This window comes from Ixodes scapularis, unplaced genomic scaffold (genome assembly GCF_016920785.2).
Source record: "Ixodes scapularis isolate PalLabHiFi unplaced genomic scaffold, ASM1692078v2 PGA_scaffold12__126_contigs__length_90152505, whole genome shotgun sequence".
Taxonomy (NCBI): Eukaryota; Metazoa; Arthropoda; class Arachnida; order Ixodida; family Ixodidae; genus Ixodes; species Ixodes scapularis.
Genome location: NW_024609838.1, coordinates 597,030 through 617,385, shown reverse-complemented (window position 1 = coordinate 617,385; position 20,356 = coordinate 597,030). Strand labels below are relative to the sequence as shown.

At 50.2% G+C, this 20,356-nt stretch overlaps 1 protein-coding gene across 1 annotated transcript; it reads right to left on the bottom strand.

The window, feature by feature from the left end:
- Positions 1 to 3,043: 3,043 nt before the first annotated feature.
- On the bottom strand, positions 3,044 to 17,647 carry LOC120846339. Its single transcript, XM_040503728.1, has 11 exons — positions 17,546 to 17,647; positions 15,759 to 15,964; positions 15,111 to 15,311; positions 13,666 to 13,762; positions 11,342 to 11,608; positions 10,405 to 10,618; positions 9,006 to 9,122; positions 8,296 to 8,479; positions 6,207 to 6,404; positions 5,141 to 5,400; positions 3,044 to 3,240 (listed from the first exon to the last, which is right to left on the bottom strand). The coding sequence occupies exons 1-11, from the start codon at positions 17,645 to 17,647 to the stop codon at positions 3,044 to 3,046; spliced, it is 2,043 nt and encodes a 680-aa protein (XP_040359662.1).
- Positions 17,648 to 20,356: the final 2,709 nt, after the last annotated feature.

Here is a 20,356-nt window from a genome sequence, read left to right as displayed (position 1 = left end):
AAGAACTAGACAAAAAAAAGGCCGACGTCTTCCAGGCCGCACTCTTGCACTAGAGAATTCAACAAAAGAGCGCTCTGATCCCGCACAGGCAAATTACGCACTCTATCTTCAGCGGCGCATACACAATTAAAATCCCCCAACAATGTAACAATTCTTTCAGTATGTAGATAAGAAGCAACGCGCTCAAAAAAAAAAAAATCTTCGATCACACTCCCGATTTGGCGCGTACACGCAGACTACCCGCCATCGGTAGCCAGAAAACGAAAAGTCACAAACAATTTAACGTCCCGTATCGCAAACAACGACGGTTTCTACTAATATGCCTAAAGAATTACGGAGAAAAAGAGCGCAACCCCCAGATGTCCCAACCGCGTGGCATACACATACATTGTATCGTGATTTGAAAGGTTGCACCATGCGGTCCGTTTGCTCTTGGCTTTCCACCTTTGTTTTTTGAACAGCAACAACGTCCAAGTCGTCTTCCAGGAGGAGGCGACTGAGTTGATACTGTCGGCGCCTTGCTGACAGACCTCTCACGTTCAGCGTGGCTACACGAAGAGCTGTTTCAAGCCTTACTGCCATGAATTAGATCAGACGGGCCGCATGGTGCCTAACTTGGCTTTGCTGCAAAGACGAAGTACTAATGAACCGGGTGACTCGCCGGTAGTCAGGAATCTCAGGATATCCCAAAGAACCCACCGACCGCGTCTGCCAGGTCCTCAACGAACAAACTCGGGGCTCTCGTCCTCTCCAGTGCCGTCCGTCTCGAGCTCGAAACGAGTTGCCGCTCGGAGCCCGGGCCATCACACCTAAGGTGGTGATGTCGCCGTTGGACGTCGCTCTGTCGGAATGTTCGGTTTGGGCTTGAAGCTCACTCGTCGCACCGACGCCGCTTTTGGAGGTGGCTCCTCGGGGAGAACCGCGTTGGTGTTCAGTCCTTTGAAGACGCCTTCCTCGCGAGCCCGCTTGGCGACTGCGCCGCTGGATCTTGCCTCGTCGCCGCTCCAGTCCTCCGGCTCCTTGTTGGGCGTCGCCACAGGCACCGAGCTGTGGGTCATGGATACGTCTTCCGCTGCAGACACGTCACCCGCAGCCCGCGCTTGAGGTAGAGGACGGTTCTCGACGACGCTCCGGATGCCATTCCTGTCCTCGGCACTGTGCGGGGGCAGTGCCTCTGGGAGTGGTGGTCCCCCAGCTCCGTCGGCAGCGTCTTCGGACTCGGTCGCGTCCATCAGGTGCTCGGACGCGTCCTCATTCTCCACGGGCCCCGTAACGGTCGCGTAAGTCCTGACGCACTGGCTTTCCTCGTGGCCAAATCGTCGGCAGAGTGCACAGCGCGGCACACGACACTCACGCCGTATGTGGCCTTTACCACGGCACCGTAGACAAAGCGGCGCCCTGCCCGGAACTACCACAAGAGCAAGGTCCCCGGCAACTCGCAGTTGGTGAGGGAGGGCGTGCACCGTGACTCCTGCCTTGAGCTTCAGAGACACCGACCGCGTCGTCGACGACACGCCGGCGCAACCTTGAGCGCGCCACCGGTCCCTGGTGACTTCTGTGACCTTTCCATAGGGCGCCAGGGCCAAATGCACCTCGTCGTCAGGAATGAAGTGAAGCAGCCAGTGGAGCTTCAATCGTGTATGCTGGTTGCTCGGGTCGACCACGATGCACCGGCCCTCCTTGACGCGGAGCTCACCTGCGGCGAGCAGCTTCTTTTTCCCTTCGACATTCCAGAAGGTGACCGCCCACACATGGTTGTATTGGTAGGCCCCCAGGGCAATTACCTCTGAAAACAGCCCCACACCATCCAGGGCGTCGTGGAAATGTTCCAGGCGGTAGGGCCTTCCTCTCACGTCAGCGTGTAAAAATACGGTATTCAAAACTGTCGTACCTGTAGGAAGATGTGGCAAAATAACTTGATACTCCTGGGCATCAAATTCCGTGTTCCTGTTACCGCGGCCGTTGGCCGCTGATACCGCTCCGACGGAGCACATGATGACACGTCCGTTCGCTATCGCGTCCGGAAGTGGAATCCCCACTAGACCACGCCGGAACGGAAGCAACAGAGAGGGTGCGATCTTTTCAAGAGACCGGAAGAGGTGGCAAAAGATCAAAGACGAAGGTCTCACCGAGTTTTGAACTATTTTTGGGTGTAAGGAAAAGGCAGCCCTTTCCAACAAAAAAATCAGCAAAAAAACTGAACTTGTGTAACTTGTGTTTGCGATACTGCAGTTCACGATTCTTAATCAAATGTTAATTTAAAATATTATTGTTGTATTTTTAAGTGAACCCGATAAGCTTGTGTTTGTTGCAAGAATTAAGATAAATAAAAAATAAATAAAGGCGAATTGGCTATAACATTATAGTTTTCTAAAGATCGGAGGTCGCATACAGCCTAGTTCAGCAATGTTCACAATTGAATAACGCAGCAATATCCATAGGTTACTACAGTGAAGATTATTCGAGCTGCTCGACCAAGAAATGCGAAGTAAAATATACCGGGTTTACGGTTTACAGCAACGAAGGCTAGAACAACAGATACGCATAAGAGAAGTATACCAAGGAGTTGTGGAGAACAAAATCACGTTTATTACGTGTAATATCACCACGTTTGGTGTATATAATTCCACATTTGTTTTGTGTAATATCCCATTTGTATTTTTATTATTTAGTTTGTTTTGTGTGCTTTCACGTGTTTCATAAAATATCAGATTTGTTTTTTGTGCTTTTACATTTGTTTTATGCCATCTTACATTTGTTTTATCAGTTTCATTGTTTGTTTGACGTAGCAGAAGGCGCTGCGTGAATCCACCAGTGGTTACTTTTAGAAGAAGAGAGCTTGCCCCCTTTTTTGTTTTAGTTGGTATATTACAGCCCACGCTTTTGCTCATTAGACCACGAAGTCATAAATGATTCAATGGTTCATAAAACAGTCGTGATAAACATCCCAAGTAGTATAAAGAATCCAGTAATGAGAGGCGATATCTATTGAGGTCAATTCATTTTTTCTTCTTTTATTTGTCTATGGTGTATCGTCGTTCGGTCATGACAAAGAACGTCGGCGCTCGGACGACGTCGTCTCGGTGTCCGGCAGCGGCAGCGCCAGCGAACCAGTCACGGGTCCGGGGAGTTGGCTCGCTCGGTAGAAGGTTCCGTCGCCTGACGTGGCGGCGCTCAGAACCCCCAGGGGAGGACGGTCCGTCGAAGACGAGAGGCCTCCCAGCACGTACAGGGTGCCGTCTGGACCGGTGGCATGAAACGCAGGAGACGCCGTGTAAAGGTATAGTTCCCGTAAGCATCGACACATTTTCCGAATGTACCCCCTTCACCTTCTGCCACGCTATCCATTCGTCGTGCCTTGGCGTGTACGCCGCTAGGGGTGGGTCGGAGGTCCACTAACGGTGACATCATGCGCGGACCTTGTCTTTTAGGGGGTTGCATAATTAGTAAGTCGAGCACGCAGTCTGAGAAACGCAGTATTTTGTTGGTGTTTCTTGCTTTTCTTATCGTTTTTCGGGCGGGGTGCTTTTCAAGCATTCCTATCACACCATCAAACTTCTTGCAATCCGCCAGGAGCGAGCTGTAACGCGCCCCTACTGCCCCGTATTGAACAAAAAAAAAAAGACCGTGCATATGCTTTCCCGCAGGGTACTCGGGGTGTCTATGCGGAGAGCAAGTTCGTCAGCTTCTGGAGCTGCGATGACGTCAGAGCGCCAAGTTCTGATTGGCTCTGGTTGGAAGGACACTGGGTAGACCTCAGGGCAGCTAGTCTTGAGGTCTACCCACTGTCCCTCCATCAGAGCCGATCGGAGTTCGGCGTTCTGACGTCAATGCAATCCCCACGCAAGAAGCAGACGAACTTGCGCTGCGCGCGTGAAGCGTGCGTGTGGACGTAGCTTTTTGCAAGCTCGCAATTGCACGGGTATGCTCGTACGAGCAGAAACATGGCGGCGGTCAGTCCCCTCTGCTTGGAATCGTCTATAGACGCTTTCAGCGCGCGCCAGATTGAGCCGCCATAGCCGACCGTCTCTTGTCTTACCGAGATGCCGAGCCACTGAAGCGGGCGTTGACGAGCCTCCACAAGGGCCTATGCTGGGGAGAAGGACACAGTAGCACCCAAAGTGGCAATAACATGCCCTGCTGTGGAAATGATGAAGTGGAGCGAACGGAATAAGAGGGAACAAAAACTGAAGGTCGGTTATGGCAGCTGCCTGAAAGCGTTTATAAGGTTAGGCCCAAATTTGAGCCTGTATTGTCAGTACAGCGTCACGTGAGCACGTGAGATGTCACCCTTGATGTCGCCGTCTTTGTTTGAAGGCCTAAATATGTTTTAGGTTTCGTCGTTATAACTTATTAGCCTACATGTGTCCGAACATCGCCGGCCTCCCACGGGAAAGTAAGCCAGTAAACTCATGCGCGTAGCGTTTCTAGAACGTGAGGGTATGCTTCACAACGGTTCACTCGGAGCACCATTGGCGTTCCTTTGACCAACTCGGCCAATAAGATGAGCGACTAGTACCACGCTTTAATGACATTGCTGATTCAGCGGCAAGGAGGGCGGGCCCCTTTTCACCACTAAGCCTGCATGGCTATGGGGGTCTCGATGCCGCTTACCTTTCTGATTGGCGAAACCGATTGAGAATTAAGGACTGCTGCTTCGAGCGCCTATGCAAAGTGCAAGTTCTCCTGCCTCTTGCCCAGGGGTCGCGGTGCCTTCAGAACGCCGAGTTTTGATTGGCTCTTGTTGGAAGGGTAGGGGGTGGACCTCCAGGCATCTAGCATTGAGGTCTACTCACCATTTTTTTTTTCAATCAGCCAATAAGAGCTCGGTGTTCTGACATCATCGCAACCCCTGTGCAAAAAGCAGACGAACTTGTGCTCTGGGTAGTTCAAGAGACGCAGGACGCGGCAAGTCCCGTGCATGTAATTATAGCTCCACAGCCAATGAGGTTGCAGCATTCGCCGATAAGAACACCGAGGAACCAATCACACAGCAAGAAGCGCGATCGTATAATAGGCCACACCGTGCGTTTCTCGGGCTGATCGGCACTGAACCTATTGGGGCAGTATTTATGTCGAGGCGTCTGAGGGTACAGCACGATGTAAGAAGAGGAACGAGACCTCCGGCACGCGACCTTACTCTTGCCACACAACGCGGCACCGACGCCGTGCCGGGGTTCGGGCAGGGGACAGAGAGGTCTCCAGCAGGTTCCGGAGGACGTGGGTTCCCAGAGGACCACGTCCGAGCGACTCCGGAAAGACGTCGTCTTCTCCTGGAGCTCGGGTCCGTGCACGACGCCGCTCACGGACAGGCCGCCAACGTGGATGAGGGAGCCTCCGGGCGCCGAAATCAGGGACCCGAAGCACACCGGCCAGGGCAGTCGGGGTCCGCGGAGCCACCTGCGACGGTTTCGGTTCCAAGACGAGGCAGAGGGCGGTCCACAAGGAGACACCAAACGTCCGTTTTCCACACTCGCGTTTGCTTGGGACCGAGGTCTTGTGATCTCTTTGTGATTTCTCCCTCTATGAGGCGACCCTAGGACTGCATTTCGCTAGGCCCAAGGTTTTGCGCTGAGATGGCAAAATTACCTTTGAGAAGTAATGAAATTAGGTCACTCATTACTTTCCTCAGAAATACACAAATGTAATTAAATTGCATTACAAATAACCGCAGACTAAAAGTACTTGCATTACAATTACTTTTGAAATGCACTGAAACTACTTCGAAATGACTTCTAAATTTCTTCAGGCAGTGATTCGCGCCCGTGACGACGGAAGTGTTAAACATAATGTAGAGCTTGTTAAGACATGACTAAAGCAGGCAGCTCACCGGTTTCGCTGTTTACTCAACGGTGATAAGAGTGCGCGCGCCGGATGAGGACGGAGGTGACATCGCAACCTTTCTTAATCAGGGGGCCTTACTACATGGCAGGGTGCCCAGATACACCAACTCAACTGTTTGACGTCGCACCACTGTGGTGGCGCTGCGGTCGGCACTGCGCATGCGAATCTGGTTTCTGAGTACGAGCGGCGCCCACAAGCTGGCGTGGGCAAATGCCGACTTCTTTGTAAACAGCGCGTTTGTGTAGAAATTGGACGTTATTTGGTGGCAGGTCAATCGCTCTGCTCTTGACAAGGTGTTGCGAAATCGACGACATATGTGGGACGTTAAGGCGGAGCGACGGGAACGAAGGGTATCCCCCGACCTCTTGGCTGCGACGTCGTAGCAGTCCACGTCTGCCAGCACGCACAGCCGTCCTCCGAGCTGAGCGATTCCTCCAGCCAAGCACAGGAGACGTCCGGCCGCTGCCACGCCCATGGCCATCCGGGCGGGACGGAGGGACTCCCCCAGGACTTTCCAACGGCTCGCGTTGGGCTCCAGGCACTCCACGCTGTCCAGAAGTCTGCAGCGCGGAACAAAGACTCCTGCGAATATGACCTTCTTTAGAGTGTGCGCGACATCGCCTGTCCGCCACCGCTCGGCCACGTCACGTATTAGACACGAGAGGCACGTCAGCGATCGGCAATGACTCGGATCCAATCGCATCCCTCGTGCCCAATGGATGAATGGACGGTAATGGTTTACCCTCTGTAATATGGGCGGCAGCTTGCGCCACCTAGCCAAGAAATGACGACCGCCATTGTTTCTCGATGAACTTTTGTAAGGGTATAGTGCTTTCACCCGGTTCCTTTCGACGGTCTCATGCTACGGCCACCATATTCTATTAATTTTTATGACGGCCAACCGTAAATATATGAAGCGCTGCTTAACCCAGCACATGGGAAAGTACAGTCAATGCGGACATCCTCGATGTCTTTGCGTTTTACTACTAGCGTTTAGATAAAAAAAATAACTTACTATGATAGTTTTAATCGCGGCTTTCCAGTAACAAAAAGAAATTGGGAATTAGAAAAAATGAAATGAAACTGGAGGCCACTGACTAACACCTGTCCATTTGAGTCTCTCTCTAGTAATCTACCTTGATCGAACGCTTTTCGTGTATAGTCTACGCCTTGCGTTCGATCGATGTAAATAACTAAGGGCATCCAGCGCACAGCCCTTACAAAAATGATCAATGAGTTTCAATTGAGTTTCTATTCATTTGAATGACTTTCAATTGAAACTCGTTTCATATTTTTGTAAGGGAGGGTCTTTATCTAGGTGCTTATACACTGACTGGCAAAACGTTTCTAATGGCTAACTCGAATCTCTATAAGTTAAAAAACGCGTGACAAATAAAATGTTAATTATAACTCAACTCAGTATTTATAAAGACAATCTAAGTTCGACCCACCCATCACTTCCCCCTTACCAGTCAAAAATAATGATTTGTAAGATGCATCATTATCGAGAACGTAAATTAACGGGCCTCCCAATCGTTTCACAAAGTATGCTGACGCGAGACAGCTTAACATTTCGAGCCGCACTAGCGAACACTCTACGGGCGCATACATTTTATTTCTGTCTCGCGTCAATCGATTGAATCGAACTTGCCGAAAGCCACACACCATATACGCACGATCTCATGTCGCCGACGTCTTGCCGGTGCGGCGGCTCTGTCCGCCCAACGGCACACTCGCCAGGGGGCGCAAGCCATTACCCGATTCAGAGTTCAGCCTTATCCGTCCATCCATCCGCCAATCTATTCGCACACGCGGACGCTTCACTTCTTGAAAAATAATAATAAAGTGGTTGCTGCGCATGTGCGATGCCCACAGCTCCCGTGGGCAAGCACCATGTTTACACGCAATGAGTTGCAGCCTTGGAAGAACCAGTCGCTGCATATCAACGAAGGGAGCTCCCTGCGTGGATTGCATGTGATTGGCTCTCTCAAGTGCTCGGCGGAAAAGCAGGCGCACCGTATTTTCTTGAGTGGAGGCGAATTCGTAACCTTTTGGTTTGCCCAGACTAGTACGTAACGAGTTACAAGAAGCGCGTTACTTGTACCTGGTTACCTTGTTGGCTAACAAGGCAACGACCTAGTTACTTTTCAAGAGAAGGAGCGGGGAACGCATTCTAACCATTTTGTTCTTAGCCCGAGACTGAGGCAGGAAAAGAGGAAAGTTTCGAAGTAGAAAAAAATGAACAGTCGAGGACACGTCTCTAACACAGCTGTTCTACTTCGAAACTTTCCTCTTTTCCTGCCTCAGTCTCGGGCTAAGAACAAAATGGTTAACATCCACCAGCTCGCCTGCGCAATCACTACATTATCAACGCATTCTAGTTACATTTTGATACAGTAACGAGTAACACGGTATCTAATTGTTTTGTTTTAGTAGCGTGAGTACGCTGACCTTCCGCGCTTGTCCTTGCCGCCGACCGCGAAGATCGAGCCGGACACGTTGGCGCAGCCGTGGAACGCCCTGGACTGGTGCAGGTCCGGGAGCGTGTCCCACTGGCGCTGGCCAAGCTGGTAGCACAGGCACGAGGCCAGCGGGCTCACGCGACCGGCCACGGTGCGACGACTGTTTAGGCCCCCTGCGTCCGTCGTCACCGAAACAGCATCCGTTAGGTGGAAAGCACAGAAGGCCCCGGACAATATGAGCTGAAATAGGATCCGGACGTTTGCTGCGCCTGCACTTCCCACAAGCTCCATCGTATCTCAAACTGCCAGAGAGTTCCGGGATTGAGATATAACCTTCGCGTTCCGCTCAAGTTTGAGCCAGACCTTCTTTCAAAACTGGCAGAAAAGCCGAAGAAGCAGAGGGGGGAGGGGGCTATTTCAGCTCATGTTGTCCCAGACAATATATGCATGTGCCAGCGGTTAACAACCCCATGGGTGCACTTTAGCAGGAACAGATTCCAAATCTATTCACAACTCCGGCTTAGAAAGACTTCGTAATGGAGAGCTCTTCCGCAGGAAGAGCTAGTCACCGTTCTGTGAGGTCTTACGACGGGTGGTTAAACAGTAAGCTATTTTTGCAGGTGTTTTCAAGTTGTAGTATTTCTGTTTGGCGTGATCGTAGCTCCTCTGATAAAGTGGATAGAGATCCCGGCCACTCACCCACGACATAGACGCTGTCGCCGGCAATCGCACCAGCGTGGTGATGTCTCGGTTCGGGCAACATGGCGATGCGGTGCCAACGGTCGTCTGCTTCCTCGTACGCGAGCACGGTGCAACCTGTCGGCCGGTCACAGGTACACCCGATGTTTACAAACACCCAAAGAAACAATTTGATCGTGAATATAGCACTTATGCAGTAAATCTGCCACTCTTGTTTCAAAGCGATAGCTCGTGCCGCGCGAAGAGAGCGAAGAAGGCAGTCCTGGCGTCCCGTCAAGAATGGTGCGACGAGGGGAGAATCTTTGTGTCGTCTGCTTGAAAGACTTGTTTTTTTTGTTTTTTTCAAACATTACTCGCGTTATGCGAAATGCCACTTTGGCTGGATCCAGTTGTAATGCGTAATGTTGGATGGTTTTAGAAACTTCCACCGCGCTTACCCACTTCACGGATCGCCGAGCACTCGTGGAGGTCGTCAGTGGCATCCCCGACGCCAACCACGGCGGCTATGAGAATTAACCACGTTGCACCTCCGTGCTCATTTACGTGACGGCACTATTCCACCCGCATTGCAAGACCGCGTTACATCTATTACTCTCGTTTCTTCGCCCATTGTGAGCGAAAAATACGCCCTTTTTGTTGTTTACTTCCGTACTCAGTTCTCTGACAGATGATAACTTGCGTGCCACTAAAATTAAAAACGTCAGGTGTTTCGTGTCGCGGTGACTGGTTCTGATGATAAATTAGCTCACTGCCACTGACACCAGACAGTCGTCTGTACGCTCTAGAGCATCCTAACAGTTTCATTCATACGATAATCCACACCCTTGTCTTGTGTATCATTGGAAATAGAGTGCCTCTAGGGCGCCTCAGTGTCCTGTTTAGTGTGATGACATTCTTTGTAGCACCCGATGAAGACAGTACGCGCTTACATAAAAAAATACAAAGAAATCGCGGGAAACAAAATGCCGTCGTAGCACAGCCTTGCAAAGGGAGACGCTCTTTTCACGCACTTTAGAAGAAAAACAAAACAAACAAAAAAAGAAACGAAGCGTTCGCAACAAAATGGGTAGATTTCATTGCCCTAAGCGAAGCGCACATGAAGGCACGCCATAGTTAGAAACGATTGCGTGGCCGAGTGCGTCAACGCATCGCAGCTCAGAGCAGCGGGAGCGAAAGCTCGTACTTCAGAACCCAGAGATTCTGGGTTCAATTTCCTCACCGGTCCGTTCCGATCTGAATGAGCATCGTACCGGCGAGCGGTCGTGTATCACTACTACGTGGTGCATGTTGAAGACAGTGGTAGTCCACTGGGTAAATTTCTCATCTACCACGGAGGCAACAGACGCCCATGGCTACTTCCCAATGGCTACTTGGGCGCCACACACGCAAGAAAAATTACCCGTGGACACTTGTTGCGGAAATTCAGGGTCGATGCCTCCGACAAGGAGGAAGCCAGGACTGCCGTGACGTAGACGCGAGTCCTCCGGCAGGGCCTTGGCGGGGTACTCGTCCCACTCGATGCGCGTGTGCTTCCCCAGGGACCGAGACTGGAGTAGACGGTGGAGCATCGGGTCTGCCGTCCAGGCCTTGGACTCAGCAGCGGAGGTCGGGATCTGCCTCGCAGACAAAGGAGGTCTCAAGGACCGGCGCTACCCGCAACTCCAGTGGCGTACACCTCATTCCCTCTCCTCTGTCTTATATTTTGGCCGCCTGGTCGCGTTAGGTTTAGCTTCACACTTGGCTATAGGTGGCAGCTCCCAGCTTCTCTCCTTCGCGTCTTTTCCGCTGAATGTCGTCGCCTCCTCTGGAGTGGCGAGTACCCCGACAAGACTTCCTCCCGCAAATTCGACTGACAGATTGGATCATTGATTTATTGATGACACTTCCGGTGGCCAGTGAGAATCGAGGTTTAAAAGCGACGTAGGTAAAGCCAGTGACCAGAAAAAAAAAAGTAAGATGGCCGAACATGAACCATTGTTCCACTAACGTGTGCAATTCTCACAGGGTCCGACGTTTCTACTTATTGAGGGACTGCACAAGCTCGACCACAACTCGAGTCCGTGTCCAGTGACGAAAAAATAAGCCAAGTGGACGAACATGAACCATTCTAACGTGTGCAATTCTGACAGGGTCCGACGTTTCTACTTATTGGGGGACAACTCGAGTCCGTGTAGAGGAACGTACCGGGGAACAATGCTCCCGATGAGACGTCAGTGCAAGGCGTGTATCACAACGTAACGGAGTCAAATGTAAGCAAACGATGCTGTGTTAATGGGCCTTTAGTATACAAACGGCCTGACACACTCGCAACGCGTTCCGTTCGCCTGCTGCCTCACCTCTTGCACGTGAAGCTGAATCTCTCGTTCCGAGCCGCTTTGAGTGGCGTCCACCTGGGAAGTTCGTTCCTGTTCGAGCATCGCGGGCGGAGACGTCTCTCCCGAGGTGCTCGGCTGCGGAGCGGCGCTGCGGGCCGTGGCCATCGTGGTCCTCCTCCGCCCGGTCGGCGCCGACCTGCACTTGAGGGGCGCGCACCTGTCGCGAAGCATCGGCGACGGCGGCGAGTTGCTCGCCACCGTGCTCGTGTCGCCCATGCCCTGGTCGGGCTGAAAGAAAAAGACAAAGAAAAAACGGTTCCTTTTCATGTCAGGTACATGAACTGTGGGGACAGCCAAGGCGCAGCACAATCTGCTGCGCACTATGCTTCCTGTCCCCTGCCTGCGCGATTTTTCCCCCTCTTTATGGGAGCACAATATTTACTCGCAGGAACATCTCCTTTTCATGAAACCCGTCTCAAAAGTTCGCGCCATTTAGTATAGACCTTTGCAAAAAGAGCACTCTGGCCGCCGCCATTTTGCGAATCGAGCGACCCCTATCAGCCAGAAATTTCTGGCACCCGCCTGAGCTGTGGAAACCCGGTCAGCGTGACTCCCCACCTGCATTTCGCATTCGGAGTTCGGCGGCTTTTCTTTGAAGTTTTCATTTTATTCCCCTGTTTAGGATGCTTACCCTTTGTATGTTACCTTCAACTGTGAGAACCAGGGAATACCAGGGCTCGTAGCCCGCTCGGCCTTCGCAGGAAACGAACGAAGAGAGCGAACGTCAAGCAGCCCGCGACGCAGGCAGTTTGACGTGCTTGGAGGATTATTTCCTTCGAGATTATCGCCAAAAAGCCTTCCAGGCTGTGTTCCGGGTCTTCGCAAAAACTAGCTGATAGGGTCGGGTCCGGGGTGTGGCGACGGAATAAGCACGTTCGTTCATTTCCTTTGTAGCTGTGCAAAAAAGGAGCTCTCTTTTACATGTTCCCCAAAACACGCCGGTTTCCGTCCGATCGTCGTGAAGTGACTATCGTCGACACTGTATATTGGATATGCTGTGTTATTTGAGACCTTTCTCAAATCCTGTTCGGATAACCCGGCACCGTGGGGTGCGTACAATATATTTTTTGTTCGATTGATGAGACTCATTGAATTTTATGTTGTGAGCGGGGAATATCCATGCAGTACGGATATCCTGTGTGTGCACGGCTGAGTGTACGGTGCCGTAAAACAATGAACATAAAATGAAACAAACGTTCCAGTGGCATTTGTTCTGTCGCGCACGGACTCACCAAAACAGCTTTCATTTCTTTGTTTTTGTTCCCAAAAATATAGCACTGCTTTCTTAAAGACCTTTATAAATTATGTTCGCCACAGAACACAAGATAAAAAAGAAAACGCGGCAATTCAGCCGCCACCAGCGTCCGGAATGGCGCCTACGCCGGCTGCAGCAGCCCACTGACGGGAAACTCCACAGCTCAGCGCAGTCGGGCAACACTGACGTACACTCTCAAAACCAGGGACACGCGCTGTAAATCGCTTCGTTCGAGACTGCCGCTGGAAAGGTCTATAGCTGCCGCGTCAATCATCCGAATCCGCCATTGTTTCGCCGCAAACTATGAGCATGCGCATTAGACGCGAGGGCTGCGTTCAACCAACCAGAAGTGTGATCGGTATGCTCCAATAGTCGTGCAGTTTTTTTTTGTTTTTTTGTTTGGCAAGAGGGGCGAACGTCTCTTTTTTATCGGTACTGTCATCAAATCCGCGGGAGAGTGCGTCAGTCTTCTTTGTACGTGTGCACTGCAACGGTTGAAGTGACTCAAGGTCTTGTAGCGCGTCCGGGTGTTACTGCATGCAGCAAACTTGCAGCACGGATAGGTATAGCCAGCCGGCAACAGCCAGGCGGCGCCAGTAGAGCGGGAGCCCAAGGGTATACCCTGTCTCGTTGTAACTTGGCAAAGGGTGAACGATAAGCCGTACACATTGCGTGCCGAAGTCTTTGAAATGCGCAACGTATACGAGCGCAACGCACACATATTGGAGCATGACGCAGCGAAAAGTCTGATACTTCTTCGGAGTAGAGGCGCGCTCCGCGGTGATACGCAGTCACGTTCCCATTGGCCCGCCAGGGCTGTAGCTTCTGCTGTACTGGCACGTTACGCGATCACGGCTGCCTGGGATACCCAGTATTTCTTGCTTCAGACACTAGGCTAAGCGGCGCCACCAGAGTAAAAGCTCACGTTTTAACAATGCAGCCACACTCCCAGGGATACTCAATATTTCTTGCTTCAGTCGATAGATGGCGCCAAACCAAACAGCATTGCAGGTTGCCTATAGCGACTTACCGGACTGCCGGAGTCTCCCTTAAGCGAGAAGCGTCTCCGGGGATGCGTGTACTGCTTGAACTTGCCCTCTTGGCCCACTTGCTTGGCCGAAATGTAGCTGCGAGGGTCCATTTTCACTCATCAATGTAAAAACACGAGCATTCTACTTTCTAACATGTAGTAAACAGACACGTGGCAGCTGAATTGTGAGCGATACTCTCTTACTGGTTTCCCACTGCGCACCATTCCATGCTGTGTGTCAGAGCGTCCAATGAACAAAAGCTGTCCTGATACTGCACCACGCTTTCTCTGCCTCGTTTCCACCAGATCCCGTGCCACAGAGCCAGGCCTTTCATTGGCTACGCTCAGAGCGACCTGCCACGACAGCCAAGCAGCGAAAGACATGTGGTCTATGTCACGTGGAACTCGTGTCGGCCATTTTTCTCGGTCCGTACACGTCCTCAGTTGGCACGGTTATTGGATGAACTCAGTTACGGAACTGCCCATAGACGCCGCTTCCATGAGCAATACGCCCTCTCCCTCCGACGTCTGCCTCCCGTCGTTCGACGCGCCACCTTTTCTTCGGGAGACGGCTCCTATGGCAAATACAGTTACACGAGTTTAGAAGCACAGCGTCTAGATAGAGTTTCACCGTAGCGTCTCCGAACAATACAGTTTTAAAGTGCAGCCTCAAGATCAGGGGTGGCCAAACTGCGGCTTTTCACGGGTTCAGGTGTGGCTCGCGGCTCCCTAGTAAGCGTGCTCCCCCACCCCCTTTTTTTTTTCCCTTTCCCTGCTGTGTCCCCAAAACAAACAAAAAAAAAAGTTAAGAAAGAAAAACAGAGTGTTGGCAGTTTTGTTCTACACGACGTACATACAGCTGAACTCCTTTTTGACACATACATGTGTCCAGTGCACCTGTTTCCTTTATTGCTCGAGAAATAATTTTGAACCGTATACGCATAACTGGTGTCAGGAGCAGTGACTGGCTAGCGAACCATGCGTTCATTTTTGCTTAGCGGTTGAAGAAACGCTCTACTGCGTGGTGTTATTTTTCGTAGTCGACAGTTGGAACAAACTGTTCCCTCCAAATCGTTCTTTGCTAAAAGCAGCCACTCCCCCCCCCCCCCCCCCCCCCTTTTTTTTTTTTTTTTTCCTGCGGCTTTTTTTTAATTTTTGTACTTTTGTCTGCGGCTCTAACCCCATGTCACTCTGGCCACCCCTGCTAGATGGGGCTTCAAACGACGGGTGGCAGACCTGAGGGGGAGGGAGGGGGGGGGGGGGGGTGCGGGGTGCCCTCTTCTGCGGGAGTTCCACAACTAAGTTCATCTAACAACCTTGGCCGTTTTTTTTTTCTGTTTTTTTTTTTTACATAAATTATTTTGAAACAGGTGTCAAAGCGGTTGAGACAAAAGGTGATTAAAATCACCTGACGAGGTCTTGCTACTTGGCTCATATCCACTCACCAGACGGCGTTGTTGAGCATCTCCCGCACTTCGGGCATCTCGGTGACTCTCGACAAAATGGGCGGATGAAAACAAGCGACGGCTTCGTTCATGGTCATGCACGAGAACCGGATGCACTTGAGGAGGTCCACCACGTGTTTTTCGCGGGCTGACCAGTCGAAGCTGAGCCACTTCAGTGCCGCCCAATACAGCTCGGTCTCACTGTCAAACGACGAGGGGGCAACGCGTCAAAAACCTCCAACACAGTCTGCCGGGCCACAGTTGTCTCTCACACATTACCAAAAAGCCCCAAAAAAGGAATGAACTAAGACAAAAGCCATAAGGACATTGACTGACCAGAACATGCGTTTAGGTTGCTGTGTTTGACCTAACTGTCCTAAACATGGGTTTAAAAAAAAACTGCTCGGAGACTTGCTAATGCAGCTTATTGCCAGTAGACTTTCTTAAACCTATGCGTCATCGAATGGCAACAAAAGATCTTTGTAAGCAAGAGGTAGTGCAGACAATTGCCCCTGTCGCTGGAAAGCTGCTCTTGTTTTGTTGGCGATCCGTGTTACGTTGTTTTGCCATCCAGTGAGACCCAGTCATCGGACATGACAACGAAACAACAAGAAGTTAGACAAAGGTGTGTGCACGAAAGAGTGACACCTTCGAGCGGCAATGGCGTCTCCACTGAGTATCTCGCTGACGTGGTCCATGTCCAGATTGAGAAACTCCGGCAAGGCGACGACGTCCTGAAACCTGCTCAGGATGGTCTTGTACGCTCTCTGCCAGGCGGGTTTGGTGCCGAGCCGCTTGCCAGAGACGTACACGAAGAGGGCGTGCAGGGGATCGTCCGGGGAACTGGTCAAGACCTGCACAAAAACAGGGCAAGATAAAGTACCTGTCGTGGTGGTCCCTTCTCACTGAACACTGCCAGTGCTGTCTTCACTAATAGCTACACAGGGGTCATTTCCGAGTTAATTATCGGCTAAGTTAACCAAATTAATGCGTGTATAGCAATAATCGCGGTCAGATCTTGTTGCCGAGGGTTACATTCAGAGAGGCTAGCTTCTTAAAAAGAAGCGACAAAAATATAACATACGTGGAAACTGTAAACGAATGCTAGATGATTCTGTTGTACAATAAGCGTTTCTTCAGATAATTTTTTTCTCGTAAGCATATTACAAATCTAATATGTTTGTTATATGCATGAGGAAATTTGAAGTCACTTAAAATATTTTTTTTCGTCATAGTTTTTGGCGAATTATTTTAAAATATGTGCACAATATACAAAATAGACGGGGAACATAGTTGAAGGCAACTCAGTTTATAGTCAGTTGAAGACAACTCAGCCTCCACCTATTTTCAGTGGCATTCGTCTTTGCACTGGTTCCGATGGCGAAGAATTGGATAACATTTTTGAAAAACAAAATTTCAGAGAACGCTCTGCTCACGCGACAGCAGACAGGACACCGCACAAACAAATTTGGTTTGGTCGCTGGTAGTCACGAAACCGAAGCACCACAAGGCTATGAACAAACCAACATTACCCTTTCATTCCCCCGTCCGCCATCCTTTAAAAAAACCAGTTTGCAAAAAAAAAAAAAAAAAAAAAAATCTAGGTACAAGTAACTCAAACCGGTAACTAAATTTTTTTGTCTTTTTTTTTAAAACCTAAGGTTTAAACCTTGGTGGTTGCATTTATTTGGAAATGAAACCTAACCTTAGGTACACTTTCTAGATAACTGTAACTAAGACAACCTACGTTTCTGCAAGTACTTTCTCGGACTCTTCAGCAAAATGGGGAAGAACTAATAGCTAAAAAAGATGGCTCTAAATGCTGGAATAATCCCTTGATACTGCGGTTGTTTCCTAACACAAAAACGTTTCATCCAAAGCAAGGTGGGGAGTGGCAACCAAAATGTGAATGCTCTGACATATCTGGGACGAAGCATCGTTGTATGAAGCATCTTGGAATGAAGTGAGCAATCGCAGCAGATGATGGGCGCTACAATTGAAGACGACGATACAGGAGGCATCTCTTCAATTGTATTTTATTACGCACCCTCTGCAAAACAGACGAACATTCCTACCAGGGATTTGAGGTTGCGAGGGGGAATTAACGGCTCTTGGCATTCTTCGAATGAGTGAAACTAGTATCACACTGTCCCATTCAAATCTTACTAGTGCAAGCGTTGTTAGGACAATAGCCGCTCAATAGATTTAAATAAAATTATTTCATGCCTCTTATTTAATAACAATTATTTGTGGAGTGAAAAAAGTGTGTTTGCAGCATGTGTACGTGCACCTATGCAAATTTTGAAATATGCGTCCAGAGGTACAGTATACGTTCCTTGTACATTTTACTACGAGTAACTATAACTGCATGTTTATTACTATACATGTTTCGAGAAACTTGTACAGCACTGGACAGGACCATGAGCAGAACTCACCTCGGCGCATTTTTCCTTGATGTTCTTCATATCCAAGTGCTTGGCCGCCTGGAAGACATCCACGATGTTCTGGCACGTGAGGTCCAGTCTGCCGGTGTACATGTACTTGAGAAGCACGTGAAAGGACTCGTGCGTGATGCCATTCAGCTGCACCTGAGCACAATTGGATGGATGGATGAATCCGGCTGAGCCTTTTGGATCGGCCGGTAGCTTACGCCACCTAGTCAGACTATAGCGCCCCCTGTTATGCACTGGCCGATGTCGGCGTGCGTGACTCACTCTTAGCGAGCGAGAAACAAAGACAAAGAGCTGTGTTACGTCGAAACATTGGTGACTTCGAACATGAAACCGACCACTCCACAGACATTACCAGGAGTGACTTTCAGTGACAAAATTTAGGCCTACACCGTTCCAGTATCTTTGCAAGTCCTCAGCCGTGCGATCTCCTCAGCCCAGCACGCGAGAGTTCGTCGCTTCGGCAAGCGAGCAAATCGCGCGCCATAAGCACCAAGACTGAAAAAATCCGCGACTGCTAAGCGCCTGCTAACGGCGAGCTTTCACAGTTGTTTTGCAACGTGCATTTAATATTATCAAGATTGCCTGTCTTAGCAGCGATAAATGTGAACTATCTCTGAGTAGCGCACTGAAGTATGGCGACCGGAGACTATGACGTTCAGTTACAGTGTACTAGAATACGGGGTAGTGTTGGGACCGGAGCGGCTCGCGTGAGGCGTGTGGTGTAGATCGCGATAGGTGTCGACACCGGCGCATCGACGGTAGGGCCAGTATGGTGGTGGTTGTCTGCGTGCACCGCGTGCACGCGCACGTGCGGCGGCACGTGCGGACTGCAGCGACTTTCTGCTATACCCTATCAACTGCAACGCTGCGATTGTTGTCTACACGCGCAGCCTCACAAGTTCCCATTGTCGAGTCGTGCCAGTCCAAACAGTAGCCCGTATTCTAGTACACTATAGTTCAGTAATCCCCGGACGCTATGTTTGAACGTGTTGTTCACGGCAATTCTTAGAACTAGTACTCAATATGTTGTCTTTTCGTCAAAAAGAACAATCTTGTTGGAAGCTCGCACTAAGCACGCGCTCAGGATCTGTGGTGCAAAGTGGCTTTTCTGCTTTAAAGCCAAATAAGTAATTTTGTTATGGTACGTATTTATAGGTGCACGGAAATCAACGAACGTTGCCGAATGTTTTGTCATGCGTCGGTTTCCGCGATGTGATCCGTCGGCTGGAGAAGTTTAGCTTTGATCTATGAGACGCTTAAATGGTGAGCGTCAATCAGTTTGAAAGGCAGTGGCACGCCGTGCTACCTTTGACAACTGTCTCGCAAGAGCTAAAAAAATCACAGTGAATCTAAACACGACGGCAGAAGATCCTTCAGCAGTTCTTGACCCGTGCCTGCTGTTTAAAACAGACATGAGGCTGCGCCGCCTTTTGAGTCGACCAACATCCTACAGGGTGTCACAAAAGAAAACTTACACGGTCTTTTTTACCGCAAAAATAAACTAGGCATCGCCGAACGCTCATTCTCCGCCCAAAGGTAGAGCTAGAGGTCACAACGAGATGCCAAAGTTTCAGGCCGATCCGATAACTTAATCAAAAGTTATAAGTGATTTTCTTAAAAGTTTAATGGGAAAATGGAGCCCATTTTTGCCCGTTTTCGGTTTCTGGATCCATAGAGCCCCATGTGTTTGAAAACTCCGTCGGCCGCCATTTTCCCATTGAAATTTTCAGAAAATCACTTATAACTTTTGATTAAGTTATCGGATTGTGCTGAAACTTTGGCATCTGGTTGTGACCTCTAGCTCGACCTTTGGGCGGAGAATGAGCGTTCGGAGATGCCTAGTTTATTTTTGCGGTAAAAAAGATGGTGTAAATTTTCTTTTGTGACACCCTGTACTCTCCACCTTCCTGTAGGTGCAGAGGGGTGCGCGGTACCTTGAGCATTTCAGGCTTGGTGTTGAGCAGGAGCTTGAGGAAGTAGGGCGAGTGGCAGGTGAGGATGAGCTTGTGGGCCACGAAGACCTCGGTCTCGACATGCACCTGCACGTCCGTCATCTGCTGCTTGAGCCAGAGCATCTCGCAGAACTTGGCCAGTAGCGTCACGTGGTACTCGCCGCCGGTCGCCTGTACCGTCACGTGAGGTAGACCACAAGCAATATTCTCACCAAAACCTCTTGACCACCCGGTGTCCTTCACAGCAACGTACTGTCCGGTACGAATGACACGCTAACGGCGGAGCGCGTGGCCTCCGACTTGTGTTGCGGCACCGGGAGGCCACTAGGAACCGATGAAATTGCAGAGTGTAGAGGAGAGCTCCAAGGCCATGCGCCTCCGCTGATGTACACACAGTGCAGTGGAGACAAAGGTAGCGATATCTTTGTGTCAACCCCCTAATCCTTCCAATCAGAGCCTGGCGTTCTGACGTCCCCTCTCCTCCTCTCCCGCAGTTTCTCGGCGCACAGCCTTTGACTGCCCTCTGATTTCCGGTGAAACAAAGGCATAGACTGCCAATCTCCCGGGCTTCTAGTGATCATATATGCAAAAAAACACATTCACGACGAGCACAATGATGAGACGCATTCGCTGTTTTCTGACTGGTTCTATCTGCTCATCCATGGACGATAACTACTATGCGTTTAGGCTTAAATTGTCATTTAATAAAGAAGAAAGAAGAGGATCTGAATGTACTTTTTCTCAAAGTTTTATTTTGTACTCGCGGCACCGAAACCTTACCTCCTGGACCTTGCTCCGAGATTTTGTGTAAGGGTCACCTTCCATGTGGCTTGGCTTTTGT

What these genes read in the sequence shown, in the direction of transcription:
- LOC120846339 (XM_040503728.1), bottom strand. Translation starts at nt 17,647, where the DNA reads ATGTACACCGGCAGACTGGACCTCACGTGCCAGAACATCGTGGATGTC. An exon ending in AGGGAGACTCCGGCAGTCCG is followed by an intron (nt 11,609 to 13,665) that starts GTAAGTCGCTAT and finishes TTTTTCTTTCAG; the next exon opens with CCCGACCAGGGCATGGGCGA. An exon ending in GGCAAGGACAAGCGCGGAAG is followed by an intron (nt 6,405 to 8,295) that starts GTCAGCGTACTC and finishes TCCGCGCTGCAG; the next exon opens with ACTTCTGGACAGCGTGGAGT.